Raw genomic sequence first — 21,686 nt, 5'->3', positions numbered from 1 at the left:
TTTCAGCTCCCTCCTCCCAGTTTTCCCCCTCCCCTCTCCCAGCCTCTCTCTTCCCCTCTCCCACCTCCTTTTCCCAGTTTCCCCGAGTTTTGTTAAATAAACAGAGTTTCTATTTTTGAACACATGTGTCCTTTATTTTGTACATCAATAAGAAGGGGGGCTAGGGAAGGGTAAGTGGAAGGAGGTGAGGGAGGAATGGGGCACGAGCCCCCGATGGGGAGGACTGGGCTGGCTCTGCGGGTTCTGGGGGTGGAAGCTCTCCTGCAGCCCCCCGATTGTCCCCTCTCCCCAGATGGCAGCATGCGGCAAGTGCAGCCGGTCTGATGGCCGAGTGGTGTGATGTGCCCAGTGTGGGTACTTCGGGCACTCCAAGCCAGGACTGGTTTGTAAGCGGGGCACCCCTGAGAACTGTCTGTCCGGGGTGGGGGTCGGGACCCTTTAAGCGCAGCCCTCGGCTAGCCTGAGACAGCATCTCCACGCTCTAAGTCCTCCTCTGATGCCCTGCCAGCACTGCTTCCGGCCATCCTTAAGCCCTGTTCAGAGTCCACTCAATGTGGACTTGCTAGTTCGAATTAGCAAAACGCTAGTTCGAACTAGTTTTTAGTTCTAGATGCGTTAGTTCGAACTAGCTTAGTTCGAATTAACTAATTCGAACTAAGTTAGTTCGAACTAGCGCTGTAGTGTAGACGTACCCTCCTACCCTAGATCACAATCCAAACCGCTGCACCCCATCCTGCACCTGTGCCACAGGTTACAACTCCCTCCCAGATCCTGCACCTCCTCCTACATGTCTCCCTCGGTCATAATCCTTTCCTGCACCCACCCCCATCCAAGAGCTTGCATCCCCTCCTGTACCCCAATGCCCAACCTCCATAACAATCCCATCCTTCATCCAACCCCCTCACCCCCAGATCCCCTCCTGCACCCCAGTGCCCTATCCTGAGTTCCTTTTTGCACCCAAGCTCAATCCCAGACCATGCTCCCCTTCTATTAATATCATAGAAAAGTGTGGCCCTTGACCACTTACCACATTCTTGGAGTGGCCTCTCCTGAAAAATTATTGCCCATCCTGGATTATACTCAGGTCACATATCCAAGCTTTCCTTTGAAACTTACTTTGCAACATAAGAACAGCCATACTAGGTCAGACCAAAGGTCCATTTAGCCCAGTATCCTGTCTGCTGACAGTGGACAATGCTCAGAGGGAATGAATGGAACAGGTAATCCTCAAGTGATCCATCCCGTCACTCATTCCCAACTTCTGGCAAATAGAAGTTAGAGACACCATCCCGGCCCATCCTAGCTAAGAGACACTGATAGACATATTCTGCATGCAAATATCTAGTTCCTTTTTGAATCTTGAAGTCCTGGCCTTCACAACATCCTCTGTCAGGGAGTTCCACAGATTGACTGTACGTTGTATGAAGAAATGTTCCTTTTTTGTTTTGAATCGGTTGTCTATTAATTTCATGTGGTGACCCCCTAGTTCTTGTGTTATGGGAAGGAGTAAATAACTTTTTCTTATTTACTTTCTCTACACCACTTATGATTTTATAGATTGCTATCATATTCCCCCTTAGTCAGCTTTTTTCCGAGCTGAAAAGTCCCAGTTTTATTAATCTCTCCTTATATGGCAGTTGTTCCATTCTCCAATTGTTTTTGTTGCTCTGTTATGAATCTTTTCCAATTTCAATATATCTTTTTTGAGATGAGGTGACCACATCTGCCTACAGTATTCAAGATGCGGGGTACCACGGATTTATAGAAAGGCAATACAATATTTTCTGTGTTCTGATGTATCCCTTTCTTAATGAGTCCCAACATTCTGTTTGCTTTTTAACTGCCTTTGCACACGGAGTGGATGTTTTCAGAGACTGACTCCAAGATCTCTCTCTTAATAGCAGCTAATTTGGACCCCATCATTTTACATACATAGTTGGGAGGGTGCTTTCCAAAATTCATTAATTTGCATGTAACAACATTGAATGTCATCTGCCATTTTGTTGCCCACTCTCCCAGTTTTGTGAGATCCTTTTGAAGCACTTCATAATCTGCTGCAGACTTTACTGTTTTGAGCAATTTTGTATCATCTGCAAATTTTGCCTCCTCACTGATTACCTCTTTCTCCAGATCATTTATGAATATGTTACAGGAGTGCCATTTAGGCAGGGCTGGAGGATTTGTAACCCCCCCCCCCCCCCGGCCACATATTTTTGTGCCAGAGGTCTAGTCACCCTAGTCCCAGATAGAATCCTTACCTGCAACACATCCTGGGTGTGATATGTGATGAATTTGGAAGCTAGGAGCAACATATTCTTTGCATCAAGGAGTTTGTTTCTAAACAGGAGCAGGGTGAATAAGATAACAGAATGCTTGTCATTCAAGCAAACTAAGGATCATTAGATGATCCAGAAAACATTGTCAGGTGCTCCAGTCAAAAGATAGGAAAGAAAGGGTGGGAATAAATGGTGAGAGCAGTGAGAAGTAAAGGTATTGTGATAGCAGAGTACCTGTAAGAAAGTTAAGTTACTTTCACCCTTAGAGAGAAGTAATTAGTGGTGTCCCCCAGAGGTCTGTACTGGGTCCAGTGTTGTTCAACACATTCATAAATGATTTGGAAAAAAAAGAGTATACAGTGATATGGCAAAATTTGCAGATGATATAAAATTAATTCAAGATTGTTAAATCCAAAGCAGTCTGGGAAGAGTTAAAAAAAGCATTTCACAGAACTGGGTATCTGAGCAACAAAATAGCAGATGAAATTCAATGTTGATAAATGCAGAGATGCAGAGTAATGCACTTGGCAAAATATAATCACACACACACACACACACACACACACTCCCTCTCTCTCTCTCTCTCTCTTTCTCTCTCTCTCTCTCTCTCTTAAGAGATCTAAATTAGTTGAGACCACCAATAAAGAGATCTTGAAGTCAATGTGGATAGTTGTCTGAAAATATATACTCTATATCCAGTGATAATCAAAAAATCCTAACAGAATATTGGGACTCATTAGAAAAGGGATAGATAATAAAACAGAAAATATCATATTGCCTGTATATAAATTCATGGTACACCCACATATTGACTACTGTGGGCAGATTTGATCACACCATCTCAAAAACAGACATATTGAATTTGGAAAAGGTACACAGAAGGGCAACAGAAAGTATTAAGCGTACTGAATACATTCCATATGAGGAGAGATTAAAAAGACTAGGACATTTCGGTTTGGAAAAGAGATGATTAAGGGAGAGATATGACAGAGGTCTATAAAATCATGAATGATGTGGAAAAATTGAAAAAGGAAGTGTTATTTACTCCTTCAAATAACAAAAGAACTAGAAGTCACTCAATGAAATTAATAGGCAGCTGATTTAAAATAAACAAAAGAAAGCATTTCTTCACAGTCACCCTGTGGAACTCAGCCAGAGGATGTTGTGCAGGCCAAGATTATAACAGGGTTCAAAAAAGAATGAGATAAATTCATGGAGAACAGGTCCCTCTATGGCTATTAGCCAGTGTGGGCAGAGATCCAACACTATGCATATTCATCACCTCTGTTTGCCAGAAGCTAGGAATGGGTGATGGGATGAATCACTCAGTGGGTGCATCTACACTGCACCTGGAGCTCAAAATAAGCTACACAATTTGAGCTACGCAGATTGCATAGCTTATTTCGAGTCATTTTCAAAATAGCTTGTTTTGAAATTTGGCACTGTCGACACAGCACTTATTTGGAAATAAATCACTATTCCAAAACGTCCCTTACTTCTCATGGAACGAGGTTTACAGGGACGTCGGAATAGTGAGCCCGTTATATTTCAAAATAATGGGGATGCACAAAAAGATGTGGAATAGCTACTGTGGGATACTTCCAATATCCCAAAATAGTGCTGCCATGTAGATGTAGCCAGTGAGTGCCTGTTGTGTTCATTCCTTCTAAAGCATCTGGCATTTGCAGCTGTCAGAAGACAAGATAATGACCTAGATGGACCTTTGGTCTGTCCCTATTTGGCTATACTGATGTTCTATACCCAGATTTTCTACCCCCTGCTGTAGTCCACTAGACTCCACTCCCGTAGCTGAGATACAACTTCAGAGTACTGATAGCGGGAGTGAAGGGTGAAGGGAGAGGTGTGTGTGTGTGTGTGTGTGTGTGTGTGTGTGGTATAGTACGGCTTTCCATATCTCTGTGCTACTGCTGCTGATGGTGCTACTTTCAGAGCTGGGTAGTAGGAGAGGGCTGGCTGCTACCTAGGATCCCAGTTCTTAAGGTAGCAAGCAGCAGTGCAGAAGCATGGTATGATATTGCCACCCTTACCTCTTCTTGGCTGCCTTCAGTGCTGGGCCTTCAATCAGCAGCTGACACTCTCTGGCCACCCAGCTCTGAAGGCAGAAGTGCAGAAGTGAGGGTGGCATGGTGTGGTATTGCCACCCTTACTTCTGCACTGTAGCTGGCAGGGTGCTGGGCACCTAGCCAGCAGTTGCCGCTCTCTGGCCACTCAGTTCTGCAGCAGCCCAGAAGTAAGGCTGGCAATACTGCAAACATCCTAAAATAATCTTGCAACCCCCTGAAACTCTCTTTTGGATCAGGACCCCCAATTTGAGAAATGCTGGTTTCCCCTGTGATAGTTGTATAGTAGGATCAGATTTCATGGGTTCACGATGTGTTTTTCATGGCCATGAATTTGGTAGGGCCCTATTTAAAACCCTTCTCACCTGGGAAGATGTTCTAACCTCTTGAGGATTAATGATACCACCAAGAATAGAACAATTTGAATGCTAAGGCGAGTTGTAAGGCCTCCTATTCCTCAGACAGATGGATTATCTGTGATGTACCGCCCATCAGGCATGGTGGTTTTATAGTAATATTGGTGATGCCCAGACTGGGTACAAGTCCACCCCTGGTTTGCCCGAAGCTCTGGAATGAAGTTTAGGAGCTGGTTGCAGGTTCTGGGCAGGGGCAGAGGACTGAGGTACAGAAGGGGAGTGCAGGTTGAAGGCTCTAGGAGGAAGTTTGAGTGCAGGAGGGCTGGAGGGGTGAAGAGTTTAGCTCTGGGATGGAGTTTGGAGGTGGGGTGCAGGCTCTAGGCTGGGAGGGGGAGTAGGAGGGGATGAGAGGTGTGGTGCTTACCTGGGACTTACCTGCCAGTTCTGTAAGTGACTGGCACTGGCTCCTAGGCAAGGGGGTTAAGGGGCTGCCAAGTGCCACTACCTGTAGGCACCACCACACAGCTCCCATTGACTGCAGGAGTGCTCAGGGTGGGGGCAGTGCACTGAGACATATCCTGCCCCCCAAGCTCAGGGGCTGCAGCGAGGTGCGAGCAGCCACTTCTGGATATGGAAGATCTGCTGCACTGCTAGTGGTAGTGGTGGGGGCCTGAGGCCCTTTTCATTCGCCTGGGGTGGCAGGCGGGGCCAGGAGACATGCTGGGTAAGCACGTAGGAGTGGTAGGCATGGCCAGGGGAGATCCAGCCCTGAACTTTGGTGGAGCTGTGCCCCTGTGCTCTCATATTGGTAGAGCACAGGCACCAGGGACCCATGCAGCTCGCCACCCCTGAGGTCCTTACAATTTCACATACAGTGGGGCTGCATGAAGCATCAGTGAGGCTGGAGCTGACCCTCATATATGCATCAGCAAGCAGGTGCCACGTGGTGAACTAAAGCCATAAGGACAGGCACTCAAGATCCAACTGATCTGCACAGCAGATGTGGTGTTCTAGCTCTGATTCTTGTTCCATCCCATTAGATATGTTAATGGTGATTCGGAAGAAGTGCCTCAGTTCTTGACTGCCTTAGCACATCTTAGAAATGCATTATGGAAATTATTTTGCATCATACTGGGTGTGTCTAAACTATATGGCTCCATTGATGGAGCCATGTAGATTAGGCTGATTGGCAGAGGGAAATGAAGCTGCGATTTAAATAATCGCGGCTTCATTTAAATTTAAATGAAGCTGATGATCAGCTGTTTGTCGGCAGATCGGGGCAGTCTGGAAGCGCCGCTGTCAACAAGGAAGCTTTTGTCGAGCGGCAGAGGTAAACCTTTCACGAGGCATACCTGCTCCGGTTGACAAAGGCTTCCTTGTCGACAGCGGCGCGTCCAAACTGCCCCAATCTGCCGACAAACAGCTGATCATCAGCTTCATTTAAATTTAAATGAAGCCACGATTATTTAAATCGCGGCTTCATTTCCCTCTGCCGATCAGCCTAATCCACATGGCTACATCAATGGAGCCATGTAATTTAGACACACCTACTAAGTAAAAAAAATAGGAAAACCCATTATCATGTCAGAGCAAGGCAAAAAGGGTGGAATTCTGGAGGGCGGTGCAAAGCCTGACTAAACATTCCTTGTACATAAAGTTGGTGGGGATGAGGGATTCTTCTACTCCCCTAGACCGTGAACCATTAGTACAGCCACTTCTACATACACTACAAAAGCAACTGTAGCTGCTGTTTCTCTTCTCTATGCCAACAGCAGAGTGTTAACCAGAGGTTACAGTGTTGTCACTAGCTGTACACCCTATGGGTGCAAAGAGAGCCATCGGGTAGCATCACGTAGTGTCATGCCAAGTCTTTGGAGGTTCCCTTACCTGGTTGCTGCCCATGCAGTGAGTAATCAGTTGTCCACTGCATATAGTGCTCTCTGTGTTGATATAGACAGCATTTATACCCTCTCCCCCGCCATTCAAACGCAATCAAAAGCTAAGTGCTTGGCCAGATGAGCATGCTTAAATGCTTTCTAATATTTAAGTTTTTTTTCTAATGGACTCTGGATTGTGCCAAGAATAAAGAGGCTTTTGTGATATTCATTATCTCAGCCTCAAAATCCATTTGATTCATGGGCAGGCCCTTCCTGCAGCAACTGCATCTCCCTTCCTTTCAGAGTTGGGGCTATATTTACTTAAAGCTTATGAGCAACGGTACCCTACAAATGGCTTTAGGATATGTAATGAATGTAGCTGATTTAAATCGGTAGGGGTTTATTTTCCTCTCCATGGGCATGTGCAATCTTTATTGACAGTAATAAGAGTTATAGGTCCCCATGGATGGGAGAATAGACTGCAGTCTTCAATTTAGTAGATGAAGAATTTATTTTTAGTGAAGAGTGGCTGACTGAGAGGTCTAGAGGGAACGTGAACTTTTGAGGCTCCATATTTGAGACTTAACATCAATTATTTGCTCTTAGGCTAGAAGCATGGTAGGAAAAACTATGTGTAATCTCAGAGGATGAAAATGTTGTTTGTGTCTTTTTCTAGTGACCTCTCTGACCACTTTGGCCCTGATCCAGCAATGCACTTGAGCACATGTAGTTCCTTCACTTCAGGGACTGCTCACATGATTAAACACACTCGGGTTTCCCTGACACAGTGGTGGAAGGTTATTTATGAGGAAATATGCCATCTTGTGAGATGCAGTACTGCATACTGATGTGAACCATAGGGCAGCTTATTTCTTTCTCAGAAGCATCTTTCAACCAGGAAGTGTCAGAGACAAGAGGAATAGCTTGCTGCTTCTGCTCTAGTAATTGCTCTTTCAGATCAGAAGGGGGCTGCTCCTGGCCTTCTCATGTGGGAGGACGGTTGCCTGATGCAAAGTGAATGGGAATGGAGGAAGATGAGGGAAGTAAAAGAAAAGCAAAAGAAGGGAGAAAAGAAAGGATGAGGGCTAGGAAATACCTATGTGAAATACAAATCAATGAATAAATAGGTCTTTTGTGCCATTGTGTCATTTATCATTGTTCGGTGATCACAAAATCTCATGCACAGAAATTTCACACGTACCTTTATATTTTATGAAAGACAAAAGCAGGTAAGTGATAGATCATATCTTTTAATCCACATCAGATATAAAAAGTAGGATCTTAACGGTTTCTTTAGTCTCTTTGGATATGGCTACACTAGCCGCCCTAGTTCGAACTAGGGTGGCTAATGTAGTCATTCGAACTTGCAAATGAAGCCCGGGATTTAAATATCCCGGGCTTCATTTGTATGTTCCCGGGCGCTGCCATTTTTAAATGCCCGGTAGCTCGAACTACCTGCCTGCGGCTACACGCGGCATGGACTAGGTAGTTCGAATTAGCACTCTTAATTCGAACTACTGTTACTCCTCATTGCAGGAGGAGTAACGGCAGTTTGAATTAAGAGTGTTAATTCGAACTACCTAGCCCATGCCGCGTGTAGCTGCGGGCAGGTAAAAATGGCGGCACCCGGGAACATGCAAATGAAGCCCGGGATAGTTAAATCCCGGGCTTCATTTGCAAGTTTGAATGACTACATTAGCCACCCTAGTTTGAACTAGGGTGGCTAGTGTATCCATACCCTTTAGTAAAAAGAGTCTAAAACCTCTGTTACCTAGTTTGAGGCTTAATGTACAGTCCTGCATTTTCATGTTCATAATGTAGCAATGGGGTGCAGCATCTGGCCCATCAACTTTACATACTCTGTACACTGATACGGAAACACCACAAAATGCGAACCATGCAATGCATGACTCAGTAATTCTTTACAAAGACTTTGACCTGGATTTCCAGTTTTATCCAGCAAGTAAAAATGGTGTAAATGTCCATTTCTGCCTCAAAAGATTTGACAGCCTTGGACACTGACTTACAAACAAGTCGGGGTAGCTCATCTGAGTGCCTGTTTCAACATCACAGCGGCTTTTATAGGTTTATAAGGGTGACACCCACTTTGAGAGCTGAGTCAGTAGAGGTTCACTGAGGCCTTTGAGTCTCCTGCACCTGCTGACAGCTTACTAGAGGGGACCACGAATGATTAGCTTTGCCCTAACTCTGCTTCCATTGAATGCTCCCAAAGTCACCAGATTCCTAGGTATTTGAAAATCCTAACCCATCGTTTGTAATTATGTGAACACAGTCAAATAAGACATCACTGCATATTGTATTTCATCTAAAAGGTGCAATCAAAGGCTCTTTCTATCCTGGCAGAGTGAAATAGTGTTTTCTTTTTTATTCCTTTTGTTTTGCACACTTCTGCTATTTTGCTGTGCTTCTGTCTGGGCAAGGTATGTGGGGGTCCTGGCTCTGAGTCCCCAGAATGTGTGTTGCCTTGGGCTGAAGGGGCAGGCCTGCAGAGCTCTCTGCACCATCTGGACTGTGACACGCCCTCCCCAGCCCTCTGAGCTGCATGGAGTATATAGCATGAGCTCTGGCTGCAATGTAAAAGGCCCCAGGGCTCTGGCTGTCGCGAGGCTGCAATAGCAGGAGCAGAGGCCGGGAGCTCCTAGCTCCTTTGAATGATGGGAGCCGGGGCAACCGCCCCCTTCCTCCCCATCAGCAGGCCTGCTTGCGACACAAACATGATTGAAAATCAAACTTGTTCTACATCTGGGTTTAAAAGACCCCTCCATTTAATAACGTGTGCCGTGCCGTTGTATCCATCTGGGTCCCAGGATATGAGAGAAACAAAGTGAGTGGGGGTAATCTCATCTATTGGCTCAACTTCTGTGGGTAACAGAGACACACTTTCAACATCTACTTCAACACTTAGTCAGGTCAGCAGTGGCTATCACTTGCCACTTGGTACCTTCCTGTGCAACCTGCTACGGCAGACCTGGCTAAGCTTTCCAATACACAGAGCTATTCTTTAAGATGGTGTAGCTTGAAAGATCGTCTTTTTCACCAATAGAAGTTGCTCAAATAAGGTCTATTACCTGACCAATCTTGTTTTGGTCTAATAATAACAGTAATAATCAACTAAGCAAATGTGCAGTCCTGATTTATTTTCCCATTTACTTGTGAAGGGGGCAAAGGGAGGTGACAACATGAAAGAATGCAGACATTAGAGCTAGAGACTATCGCCACTTCTTTTCTTTAAATTCTCTCAGGGTATGTCTATACTACAGAGATATTTTGAAATATTTTATTTTGAAATAACGTGTTTACACACAAAATGCATTTCGAAATAGCTTTTTGCTATTTCAGAATAGCACATCCACACTGATTGGATGTTAACTCGCATTTAAGGCCAGCCAGAACTGTTTCGAGCAGGGCATCAGGTCAGAAGTTATCTTGTGGCCAGGGTGGCCAGCAGGGCAACCTGGGAAGGGCTGGAGGCCCCCTATTTTAAAATAAGCATCCACACAGCACTTATTTCGAAATAACAGTTTCGAAATTGGTGCTATTCCTCATCGAATGAGGTTTAACCATTTTCTAAATAAGCCTGCCGCTATTTTGAATTAATTTCGAAATAGCAGTTGGCTTGTGTAGACGCTAGGAAAATTATTTCGAAATAACGGCTGTTATTTCAAAATAACTTTGCTGTGTGGACATACCCTCACATGAAAATGAAATACAAATGAACATTCTGTCAGGAGCAAAATAATCAATCAGCAAATCATTTTTGTTTGAATTTCAGTGGTCAACAAGTCTTGCTACTATAGCAGTAGCATGATTTAGTGCAAGGGTGGGAAATAACATGGTCATCATTCCTGGCCAGTGAGAGTGGTGGGGAGCAGTGTGGATTGGGACACTGCTTCCCGCAGCTCCCAATAGGTGGGAACAGTGATCCGCAGCCGAGGGAAGCTATGATTGCCAGTACAGGTAACTATAGTGGTGGGGACCTGTTAGGAGCTAGCCCAGGCGGCATGGATCTGGCCTAAGGGCCAGTATTTGTCCACCCCTAAGTTAGTAGCTTTGACACTAGCCTCCAGTCAGGAGACCTGTCTTCTGTTCTCAACTCTGCCACTGGCCTGTTCTTTGACCTTGGCCTAGTCATTTCATCGGTCCATGCATCAGTTTTTGCTACTGTACAATAGATTGTTGTGAAATAGTGTGTTAAGGAAAAGAAATGACTATATATATATATATATATATATATATATATATATATATATATATATATATATATATATATATATATATATATAATTTCCTATATATATATATATATAATTTCCTATATATATGTCAAAAACCAAAAAGCATGTTTTTCTTATTAAGTATCTCTGCTGATACAGCATTCCAGAACTTAGCTGAAACAGCTTCAGAGTTGTATAAACCATGAAACCTGGTTTATGTGTCTTACTTTGAAAACTTTGGTCTGTGTAAATAGCAGGGTGAATCAGAGTGTCAGGAAAGAACTGTTAGCTTCAGGTGCACTCCAAGACCAGTTGACCAGCAAAAACCTAAGGGTGGAAAAATAGATCAATTCTAGCAACTGGAGGGAGCCAGTGGGACTAACCGTGGAAAACAAATGATACAAGTAAACAGATACGTTTTTGATAGGCTAAGCAAAATGTATTATGTTAGTAAATTATTGTATTTTATTCATAAAATATTTATTCAAGGGCTTAGAATGAATAGGTACACAGATGAGGTAACATTCTGCCTAGAACTGAAGTAAAAATACAGGTAATAGGGAAGCGGAGAAAATATGGGCAGCACATAGCAGAAACCGGACATTTAGAAAAAGTTGCCCTGTTCCCAAGAGAGGTAATTTAATCAATCACTTTTATTGTCTTATTTTTTCCACGTAAATGACAGGTGGTAATAACATTGTCTTAAATCATACAAAATAAAGGCTCCAAGAAACTAAATCCCAATTGGAGTGGACCTCATTTGTCACTCAACAAGACATAATATTTTTATTTGTAAAGTTCTTTGAAATTCATGGATGAAAGATTCTGTATAAGATGAAGACAGAGTATTTAAAGTGTAAAGGCTTGCTCTATCCTCCTGGGAGTTAGTGTGAGCGAGATCAGTCCCTTGTATAATAACGTACTGAAGTCAGACAAAGGATGGCAGTTTGGATTTCAATGATTTCCTGTAAATAACATTTACTTGATGGAAGATTTAATGATAAATATAATCTCTATCACAATTCAATTTTATCCATTCTCATAGACAGTAATTTGGGAGAGTCTCTAGTCAGCAATGTTTAGCCACTGTGTGCATGCATGTGCATACAAAATATCTAAATTATATTATGGTATTGCTTGAATGGCATTGAATATTATTGGATTGGGAGCATGAACTATGTGTCTAGGAGGAATGATGTCTAATCCATTTTTATTTATTGTTCCATTACACACACAGAACTGATACTGAAGCACAGAACTGATACTGAAGTTAAGCCATGAAATTATGCTATATATTTTGAAAGGACAAAAATGGTGTCAACATGCCCCCAAGTGGCTGTATACTTTATTGTTTGCTCACTATCTGGGAGAGATTTAGAGGCTAATTATTCAGCTGAGAATCAAATACAGATAAAGCATGTAGAGCTTTAGTGTTTTGCCTTTAAATGATCCTGCTTCATCATTTCACTGCAAAATGAAATGAATATATGGAAGTGGTTTCTCTAAAAATCTTACTACAGTATCTCAAGCACATTGTAGAAACTTTTAATGGTCATTTATTTTCATGAGACTTGAAAGGGATCCCGGGGGCCTTTCTTTACTTTACTAATCATATAATTGCTGCTATTCTAAATTAGAATTTTAGGTGTAGTTTTTTAAAATCAGGACTTCTGAAAAAAGTTCTATAGGCAGCTGTCAGAACCATGATGTGCCAGTCTGTAAATTTTGGTAGTTATCATTTGATACAGCGCATTTGCTGGGTTTGTGCACTGGTTCAAGAAGTATTATGAATTACAAAATAATCAATGACATCAATTATGTTTTTTAAGCAAGGAAAGCAACTGAGAAATCAGGAATTAGTAGTTCATTTTTATTACCATGCTCTCTATTCCTAAAAAGATCACTGTGCAGGAATAGATGTATAATCTATAGGCCTGAAAGTATCTCTACTTTATAGCAACAAACTCTTTCTACTGTGAATGTTGATTTCAAAGGGAGTGTCTAGCTCTCAGCACCTCAGAGGACTGGGCCCATCATGAATTTCTTCTTAGGGTGATATTAAGAAAGTTGTTGAGTTTGCTTAGATGGCAGAAATAGATCATTTTGCCATGAAGAGCTGTATTCGGTGGTAAATTTGCCTCTGACCAAGTTTGCAAATATTTGGGAAAAGATCAGGCTTTGCATGCAAATAATCCCAAAGCAAAACCTGGTCATTTTATAAGCATGACCTACGTTCTTGCTATAATAAACATTGCATCTCTGACAGCTGAGATCAGAAGAGGTGATTCTCTTAAAAGTCATTCACTTTGCACTTTTGAAGGATTAGCACATTTTTGGAGTTGGGCTTTCAACTGGGGAGCTCTTTCTTATTGTTAGCTTATAAGAGCTCAGTTTTAAAAACAAAGAAATTGCCATTCTGGATCACAGCAATGGATCTTGCAGCCTAGAATCCTGTTTCTGAGACCAGCCAAATGTTTCAAAGAATGCAACATAAACCCCTCTAATGTGCAATTTGCATTTGTTGACCTTCTGGGCACAGTATAAAGTCTATTTTTTTGCTCATGTTCTTGCTCAAAGTGGTGTGGACAATATCATAAATAACACAAGGATTTTGCAATTAAAAAAAGGTTTTGCTTTGCATTATTCCATAATGGCACTCAGAAATTAATGTTGATGCTGCCACTCTTAACAGAGTTCATTTTAAACATAATTGGTTGGCTTAAAGTCATCTCAAGACCTTGATGTTGAATACAAGTTACTAAAATACAAATGATGAATTACTTAAGTAAAAGGCTTGCAATTTAGAAGATAACAGAAACACAGAGATTAGGGATGGCACACCCTACTCTATTTGGTCATCTTGTATAATGAAGGACTCTCTGCTACACTCTATTTTCTAGTGTTCTGCTCAATTTAGTTTTAAAAGTTCTGTGAGCAGCTATATACAGTCTAATGGGTGTCATTGTCTAGAAGATCTTCCTGAAACAAGAACTAAAATTTATCTTTCTTAATTTTATTCCACTAATCCTACCTTTGAATCCTTTCAGTCTTTGCTGTTTGCCTTTCATATATTTATAGACTGTTCTTTGTATCCCTTACTTTTCTGTGCATATACAGATCTTTCAATCATCCAAGATGGCAGCTATCACACTATGACCAGAGATAAGTGGTTTCAGAGCCCTAAACTCACATCAAAGAAGGGATGTACTGTAAGGTATATCTTTAATTCTGCTTTATCCCATATCCCAAAATGGATGCCTCATGCTTCTTCCAAAATTGATTTTTTTTTCAAATTCTATATATAGTTCTTGAATGAATTGATATATATGTATTTATATGTAGGCATATATATTCTGTAATCAATTTAGCACAAATAATATTGAGAAATCTGATTTGCATTGCTATGTCATAAGCCAACTAAACACAACAATCAAAATTCCTCCGGGGGGTTGGGGGATAGGGGGCAGGGGGCACCTTAGTCTATATTTGCACAAAATTGTTGAATTCATGCAGCATAATTTCAAACCATCAATGTAACATTAAACAAGAAGAACACTGAACTGAAATGGTTGGATAATATTTGGAGTTATTTTTTAATATTGTTTTTCTAAAGCCTTAAAAAATCCAACATGAACGTTCCTGGATATTGTCTTTCACTTTCCACCATTTCTCCCCCCCCCCCCCCCCCCTTCAACTATAGTATTCATGGACTTATCCTAAGAAGTGCTGATCACCTTTCACTCATATTGATTTTAGTGGCACACTCCTTACACATTTCGCCCCCCTAAAATGCAAACTACATCCAACGTATAAAGTTGCATCTGACCTAAGCCTAGCTGATAGAATGTTCTCTTTTCTCTCATTTTTCTACTACAATCAATATGCAGGATAAAGAGGGGAAAAAAAGAGAGAGGCAGAGGAAGAAAGAAAGGATTCCGGTTCAGGGAACAGATATTAGAAGAGCCCACAGTCTTTCAGGTTTTCTTTGATTATTATGTCTGTTACTGCATTGAAAACAAACTTGATGTTTTGGGTGTCTGTGGCGCAGGTCATATGAGAATATATCTCCTTGTCTTCCTTCCTTAAATTCAAGTCTAGAAACTGCTGCTTGATGTAATTTCCTGCATCTTCAAATGTGTTTAGTCCTAGTTGGAGACAAGAGCAGATGACAAACATTTTTCACCGAAGTCTTCACACAGGCTGATAGGAAACAATTTTGTCAGGTAAATAACTTGAGGTACTCATGCTTTAAAATTCTGAAACTAAGGTCAGAACCAAAATTCATATCTCAACATGTAAATAATTGGCCTGGTTTAAGACTTGTCAAAAAGGGGAAATTAGTAAGTAGCAGAAACAGGAAGAGATGAGAAAATAATTGGATGAAAATAGAATGGAACAAAGGAAAATAGAAAAGAAAGGACTGGCAGAAAGGAAGGTGAGAAAAGGAAGGAGTAAAAAAGCGGGGGGAAGTGGAGAAATAGAAAAAAACCACATAGGCCTCAATTTTCAAAATTGACTAGCAAATTTGGAGGATCAACTTAAGGCACCTTAAAGTGGCCTGATTTTCAGAAAATGCTGAGAACTTATCCTCTGAAAATTAGGGCTTTTGATAGAGGTCTCGGGTTGGGCTCTCAAAATTACTAGACCCCTTTGAAACAGTTTGGAACATGGTGCCAGTTTTCTGCTGGCAAAAGTGTTGGGAGACTTGTCAAAGGGAGGAGAACAGTAAGGAGAGAACCAAGACAAGATAAAAAACAGCAGGTCAGAAATGGAAAGGAAGACAAGAGTGAGCATAGAAACAAAAAGGCTGACAGGAAAGCAGGCACGAAGAAGAAAGAGGAAAAAGATCAAGAAAAAAGCAAGAAAGTCAAATAGTTCTTAGAATGCAATATTTTTTCTTTATGTAATTTTCTTGAATTCTTTTTGTGCTTCTGTGGCCAGACAGCCCGCCTCCATCACATCCATCTTATTTGCCTCTCTAAAGCATACAGGAAAGAGAAGGAGCAATAAAATCAGCATAGTCTATGCTGGCTCATCTGATCCTGAGAGCTGAAACACAGATATGTGGATAGAGAGCAGCTAAGTCAATAAGCTGGCCTCCAGGCTGCGGCTGGCACCTATGTTGATTCGAACACACAGTCCCAGGAAGAGGAATTTCCCACTGAGAAAACAATGTCCAGTACTTCAAAATTTAATCATCTCAAATCTCTCTTACAAGTGTAAATTAAGTTCACAACTCCCTTGTAAGAACTGGTCTCACAGCAGACAGACCAGCATCAATTGGCATTACAGATAAGAAAGAGAAATACGTGACCCCATGATTATAAAAGATGGGCCCAGCATACACTCACTTTGAGTGTCATTCTACCCTCTACCTGCTGGTCGGGTTAGGTGTTTGACCTCCCGAGGTTCTATGGGGACGCCCACCTCGTATTTTCGTCTTTCCTAGGAATTGAGGGACCGGCCCTGGCCTGACATGCTGGAGTCGAGAGGCACAGAAGGGGGTAAAAATGGTACCTGGATGTGGTCCTCTGTCTTAAGTGTACACATAGCAAGAGTAAGCTGTTACTTGGTACCATTATTTCTATTTTTCTATCTTTATCTTCTTTGTAACCATTTTTAAGACCTATATTTTGCTAATAGTTATGAAATAGAACAATAACCATTGCAACCATATGATTTATAAGCTTCTTTAATAAACCTGTAACTGTTTAAGTTTTAACCTGACTCCTTCAGTTGCTGTAACAGAACCAAGCACAATTTAAAAGAACTTCAGCCGGTCTAAAGGGACAGTTATAGGAAGAGCTTGGGTGTTTGGATCTGTGTCACTCCCAGGTGACAGGATCCACTGGGGCATCTTTCAGTCTTTCCTCAAGGCTGCCCGCTGCGAAGGAATTATGAAATTCTAGCAGCTGAAATCTAAGATGTAATAAGCTCTTCCTATATAACGGGGCGTCTGTTGGCCTGCTGGCCACCCTCTGCGATGGGACCCCGGTCCTAGCAGTAAAGGCACGGACGTTAAACCTTTTCTCGGAAACATACACACGCACACTGCCCTGACCGTCGGCTGACAGCTTCTCTAACAGAAAGAAGGATCTTAGAAGGAGATTCTAGGGATGTGGTGGAGAAATCTTTTGGCCAGCTGTTGCCCGGACATGTGCTGAGCCTCAGTCAAGTTTATGCAAGACTACATCCTAATCCAGTATCAGCATCACTCCATTAAGTCTGACCCTATTGTTTAAATGTTTGGCTTCATTTTTCAAAATTGATTAGCAATTTTGGCTGGTCAACCGAAGACACTTTTAAGACGCCTGATTTTCAAAAAGTACTGAGAATGCATCTTCTGAAAATCAGACCCTGTGAAAGGTATCCCAAGTTGGGCACTCACAACTAGTAGTCACTTTTGAAAATGTGGGCCTTCATGTACACATTAGGATAACAGTCTGGAGCACGGTACGTTTTTTCTACTGGTGCATTGCAACATGACTTTACATCTTCTACTGTACCAGCATATAATGACAGCTTTCTTCTATATCCATAGAAATTATGACCTCCAAGAAGAACTAGCATTCACACATTTTACAGTATATCTTTATGTAATGAAGACAGATTGGGCCAAATTCAGGCCCAGTATAAATAGGGTTGGGTCTACACTAGGGGATAAATTTGAATTAAGATATGCAACTACAGCTATGTTAATTGCGCAGCTTAAGTCAAAGTATCTTAACTCGAATTTCGACGTCATTCACATTGTGGGAAGTTGAAGGGAGCATGTCCCTTACTCCTCGTGGAAGCAGCACTACTGGCATTGATGGGAGCACCTCTGTCAGTTTGAATTAGCATGTCTTCACTAGACCTGCTAATTTGAACCCTGAAAGATTGACTGCAGCTGCTTTGATCTTATCTGTAGTGTGGATATGGCTGTGGTGAAACTCCATCAATTTCAGTAGCACTGAACCCACTTTTGTTGGTCTGCATTTGGTTTGATATGTATCCATAGAGCATTTACACAGAATGAAAATTAAACAGTGGCCCTTTGTCCTAATAGTCTACTGACAGCTCTCGGCAGCTTTGCCAATGCTGACTATTTTAATGTATTTTTCCTCTTAAAACCTATAACTTACCATTGTATTCTGGAAAGCAGACGCTGAGATGAACCTTTGTTAGTTTTTCTTGGAAGAGATCCTTTTTATTTAGAAACAGCACAATGGAGGTGGTAGCAAAGTATTTGTGGTTACAGATACTATTGAAGAGCTGAAGGCTTTCATGCATTCTGTTCTGTTAAAATGCAAACAGTACCCATTAGAATCTGATAGAGTCCATTGCCTCATGGTGCTTTTATTTTGCTGTGCTCTTCTAGCATTATACCACTACAGTGTGTTAGCCATTCAAATAAGGGTATTAGGAAAAGGAAAGGGGAGGAGTCTAATGTGCTATCAGGGAAGACATTAAATCTTCCCAACTCACAAGTCCCCCCCCCCCCAACTTCTGACTCACCACTTCTTCATCTTCCACCAGGACCATGTCATACGCACTGAGTGCAGCACAAAATATGATGCAAGTAACTCCTTCAAAGCAGTGAATCCACTTCTTTCTCTCTGATCGTTGTCCACCCACATCAAACATTCTGGGCAGAAAAGAATAATATACATCTCATGTATGTCAATAGGTACTGAAGACACACTCACACTTCTAAAGTACATAAAGTTACTAGATGGATGGATGGATATTGAAATCCCCAGCTGGCTCAAGCCATGGGTGGGCATGAATTCTTGTTTCTCCTCATGGAAGCCAAGCACATTGGCATTTTTCTTCCAAATATGTATTGGGGATCCAGTACAAACTAAAGCCCTAATTCTGCAAGGAACTGTATGTGGCTGGCACCATGCATTCATGCAGAGCTTCTGTTACATCACTAGGGCTTCTGTTACATCACATGGGTGAAGGAATCCATCTATCCAGAGCTCAGTGCAGGAGTGCACCTTAAATTTCCCATTGAAATGAATGGGGAAGGGTCTCTTTGTAACAGAAACAGGCAGGGAGAAAGCAAGCAACACAGATCCATTAGCATTTTGTTTGTTTAATTCTTTTGCATGTAGAAAATGGGCAAACTGATCAATAGGAAACATAGGGACCAGGAAAAGCCAGGCTGACTTAGCAGTAACAATTAAGGCTCTGATTTTTAAAGGTGTTTAGATATTGCTACGCTCAGAATCAAAATGCTTAACTGAATTAAGAGTAAAATATCTACTTTTTAACAGGTACTTAATCACTCAAGAACCTTTGGTCACCCAGCTGTATAGGTACTTGTATATTTTTAATATGAATCCTTTCAAAAATTGTATAGTTGGAAGTACAGATCAGTTGGTTGGGGGTTGCTTTACTCTTTAGTCTTTATGGAAAAGACTTTAGTTGGAAGCAGACATAACTACAACAGTTGGTTATGTTTTTACAATGAAATGTTCAGTTGATTCAAAATCAAATTTTCTATAGAACAATTTTGAATTTGCTGATTTAAAAAAAATTCATAATAGAGAAAATCCAAGTGGGGACAACTCAAATGTAAACATATTAGTTTGTCAAATTGAAACATTTTGTTGTGGCCTGTGCACATTAATCTGCTTTTGTTTGAATTAATCACCAGAGTTGTAGTTGAGGTGACTCATGCCCCTACTATTCCTTATGTGCTGGGCTCCTTGGCTGGACTACACCTCCAGTTCCCCCACCCCCCTCACCTAGTTGAACAGTCACAGTGCATCATGAGAATTTCAAGACAATGGTGGGAGGTAGTTCAGCAGGGGACAGAATTTCCCACTGGACAGAAATTCCAATTTTTGACCCACACTAATAATTTTCAATATCAATGCAAGTGTAGTTCTTCTTATGGGAAAAAAGAAAGAAAGAAAGTTGATGCAAATCAGTACTGGTAGAATGTTTGCATGCTGCTAAAGTCATTTAGATAGGCAAATGGCACTGAAGTCAAAAATCACAAAGTCACAAAGAACCTGATTCTTTGACACGTGCAAGTCATTTCACTATGAACTTAAATGAGATAAGTTTACAGCCCAGTATTTGCCTTGTTTCATCTATGAACTATCAAATAAGTAAGGGTATGTCTACACTACCACCCTAGTTCGAACTAGCGGGGTAATGTAGGCAAACCGCACTTGCAAATGAAGCCCGGGATTTGAATTTCCCGGGCTTCATTTGCATAAGCCGGCCGGCGCCATTTTTAAATGCCGGCTTGTTCGAACCCCGTGCCTTGCGGCTACATGCGGCACGGGCTAGATAGTTCGAACTAGCAAGCCATTCCGAACTATCTGTACGCCTCGTTCCACTATCTAGCCCGTGCCGCATGTAGCCGCAAGGCACGGGGTTCGAACAAGCCGGCATTTAAAAATGGCGCCGGCCGGCTTATGCAAATGAAGCCCGGGAAATTCAAATCCCGGGTTTCATTTGCAAGTGCGGTTTGCCTACATTACCCCACTAGTTCGAACTAGCGGGGTAGTGTAGATATACCCTAAGAGAAGTTTCAGAAATGTCACACCTGAGTTATTAATATCCCAGACTTTTTATATATATAGCATCCAGAGGAATCAGCCTTTTGTAATTATTCTCTCAACTTTATACAAAGAGCTTCAAATGTGACAAATCCAGGAAGAAGTTTCAGACGGTTTTATACCTGAAGTTCAAATCCTTGAAGGAAAACTGAGTCTCAATAATTCCACTTGTTTTCACTCGTGAGCGCAAAATATCTTGTTCATTAGGAATATATCCAGGAGCTGTCAGCCTGGACAGATCATTGAGATAGCTAAAGAAATTGAAGAGAGATTAATAATCCATTAATCAAAAGGGATTTCTGATACCAATAAAGTGTTTTTCCCAGTATAAATGGACCTGTATTTACTTCTCTTTCTCTCTTGCACACCGGTAAATTGAGAGAAACTCCACTGAAGTAATTCTACTCTCACATACATAGTGGAATCTCATAGATATCAGTGGGGATCTATGGGATACCCACAAGAATTTAGCCCCATGAATTCAATGTTTACTGGAAAACTTCAGATTCAGGACAGATTTAATCTTTAATCTCTTTAATATTCTTCAAGATTGCTTTATAGAAGAACAGGTAAGAAAGGTAGTTTGTCTACTAAAATCAGTTCAATCAAGTAGAAATTGCCATTGAGACAAAATCCCTGATAGAGGCAGATCTGCCAGGAAACTGAGCATCAGACAATGCTGCCAGGTTGTTCGTATAATATCTTTCAGCTTCTAAATGGAATAATGCCATAATGAGACAACATAATGCTTCAGAAGAATTCACAGCTAAGGTTCATTTCCCTGCACATGCATGAATTCACAAGTTGAAGGTCCAGGAATGTGTGTGTGCTCTTTATTATAAATTACTATTGTTAATTAAAATTTATATTATAGTAGTGCTAGGGGGAACCTTAACCCAAGTTGGGAGCCCCATTTTTTTTATATCCTCAAATATCCCCATTTTACAGAGTGGGTAAACTGAGGCATGTAGGTTTAACTGCCTTTCCTGAAATCACACAGGAAGTCTGTGGCTCAGTCAGGGATTTAATCAGATCTCCTGAATCTTAAATGCCTGGATTGTCCTTAAACCCACCTTTCTCTTGTCACTTTTAACTTCAAGAAAAGGTTGAGAAAGGGCTCATCAGTAACCCAACTCCCTAACATGTAAAGATTCTTTTCATTCAGAGCTTAGAAGCTAACATAAAGAGAGTTGTGAGCTAGCAACAAAAAAGGAAGGCAAGATTGTTTTTGGCTTATAAATACATTGACTCTTACAACTGATATCCAAACAGGGAACACAATGTAAAGGTAAAATACATTA

The 21,686-nt window shown here is 41.5% G+C and overlaps 1 protein-coding gene across 1 annotated transcript in view; it reads right to left on the bottom strand.

The window, feature by feature from the left end:
- Positions 1-14,696: 14,696 nt before the first annotated feature.
- The window catches only part of GNAT3 (G protein subunit alpha transducin 3), a 33,312-nt gene continuing 26,322 nt past the window's right edge, over positions 14,697-21,686 (bottom strand). The window contains exons 5-8 of the mRNA XM_006117150.3: positions 20,508-20,636; positions 18,323-18,452; positions 17,950-18,103; positions 14,697-14,970 (exon numbers count right to left, since the gene is read on the bottom strand). Coding sequence (XP_006117212.1) covers positions 14,780-14,970; positions 17,950-18,103; positions 18,323-18,452; positions 20,508-20,636 — 604 coding nt within the window. The 3' untranslated portion in view covers positions 14,697-14,779. The remainder of the gene's footprint in view (positions 14,971-17,949; positions 18,104-18,322; positions 18,453-20,507; positions 20,637-21,686) is intronic.

Source organism: Pelodiscus sinensis, chromosome 1 (assembly GCF_049634645.1).
Source record: "Pelodiscus sinensis isolate JC-2024 chromosome 1, ASM4963464v1, whole genome shotgun sequence".
Lineage (NCBI taxonomy): Eukaryota > Metazoa > Chordata > Testudines > Trionychidae > Pelodiscus > Pelodiscus sinensis.
This window is presented reverse-complemented; position numbering and strand designations above follow the sequence as displayed.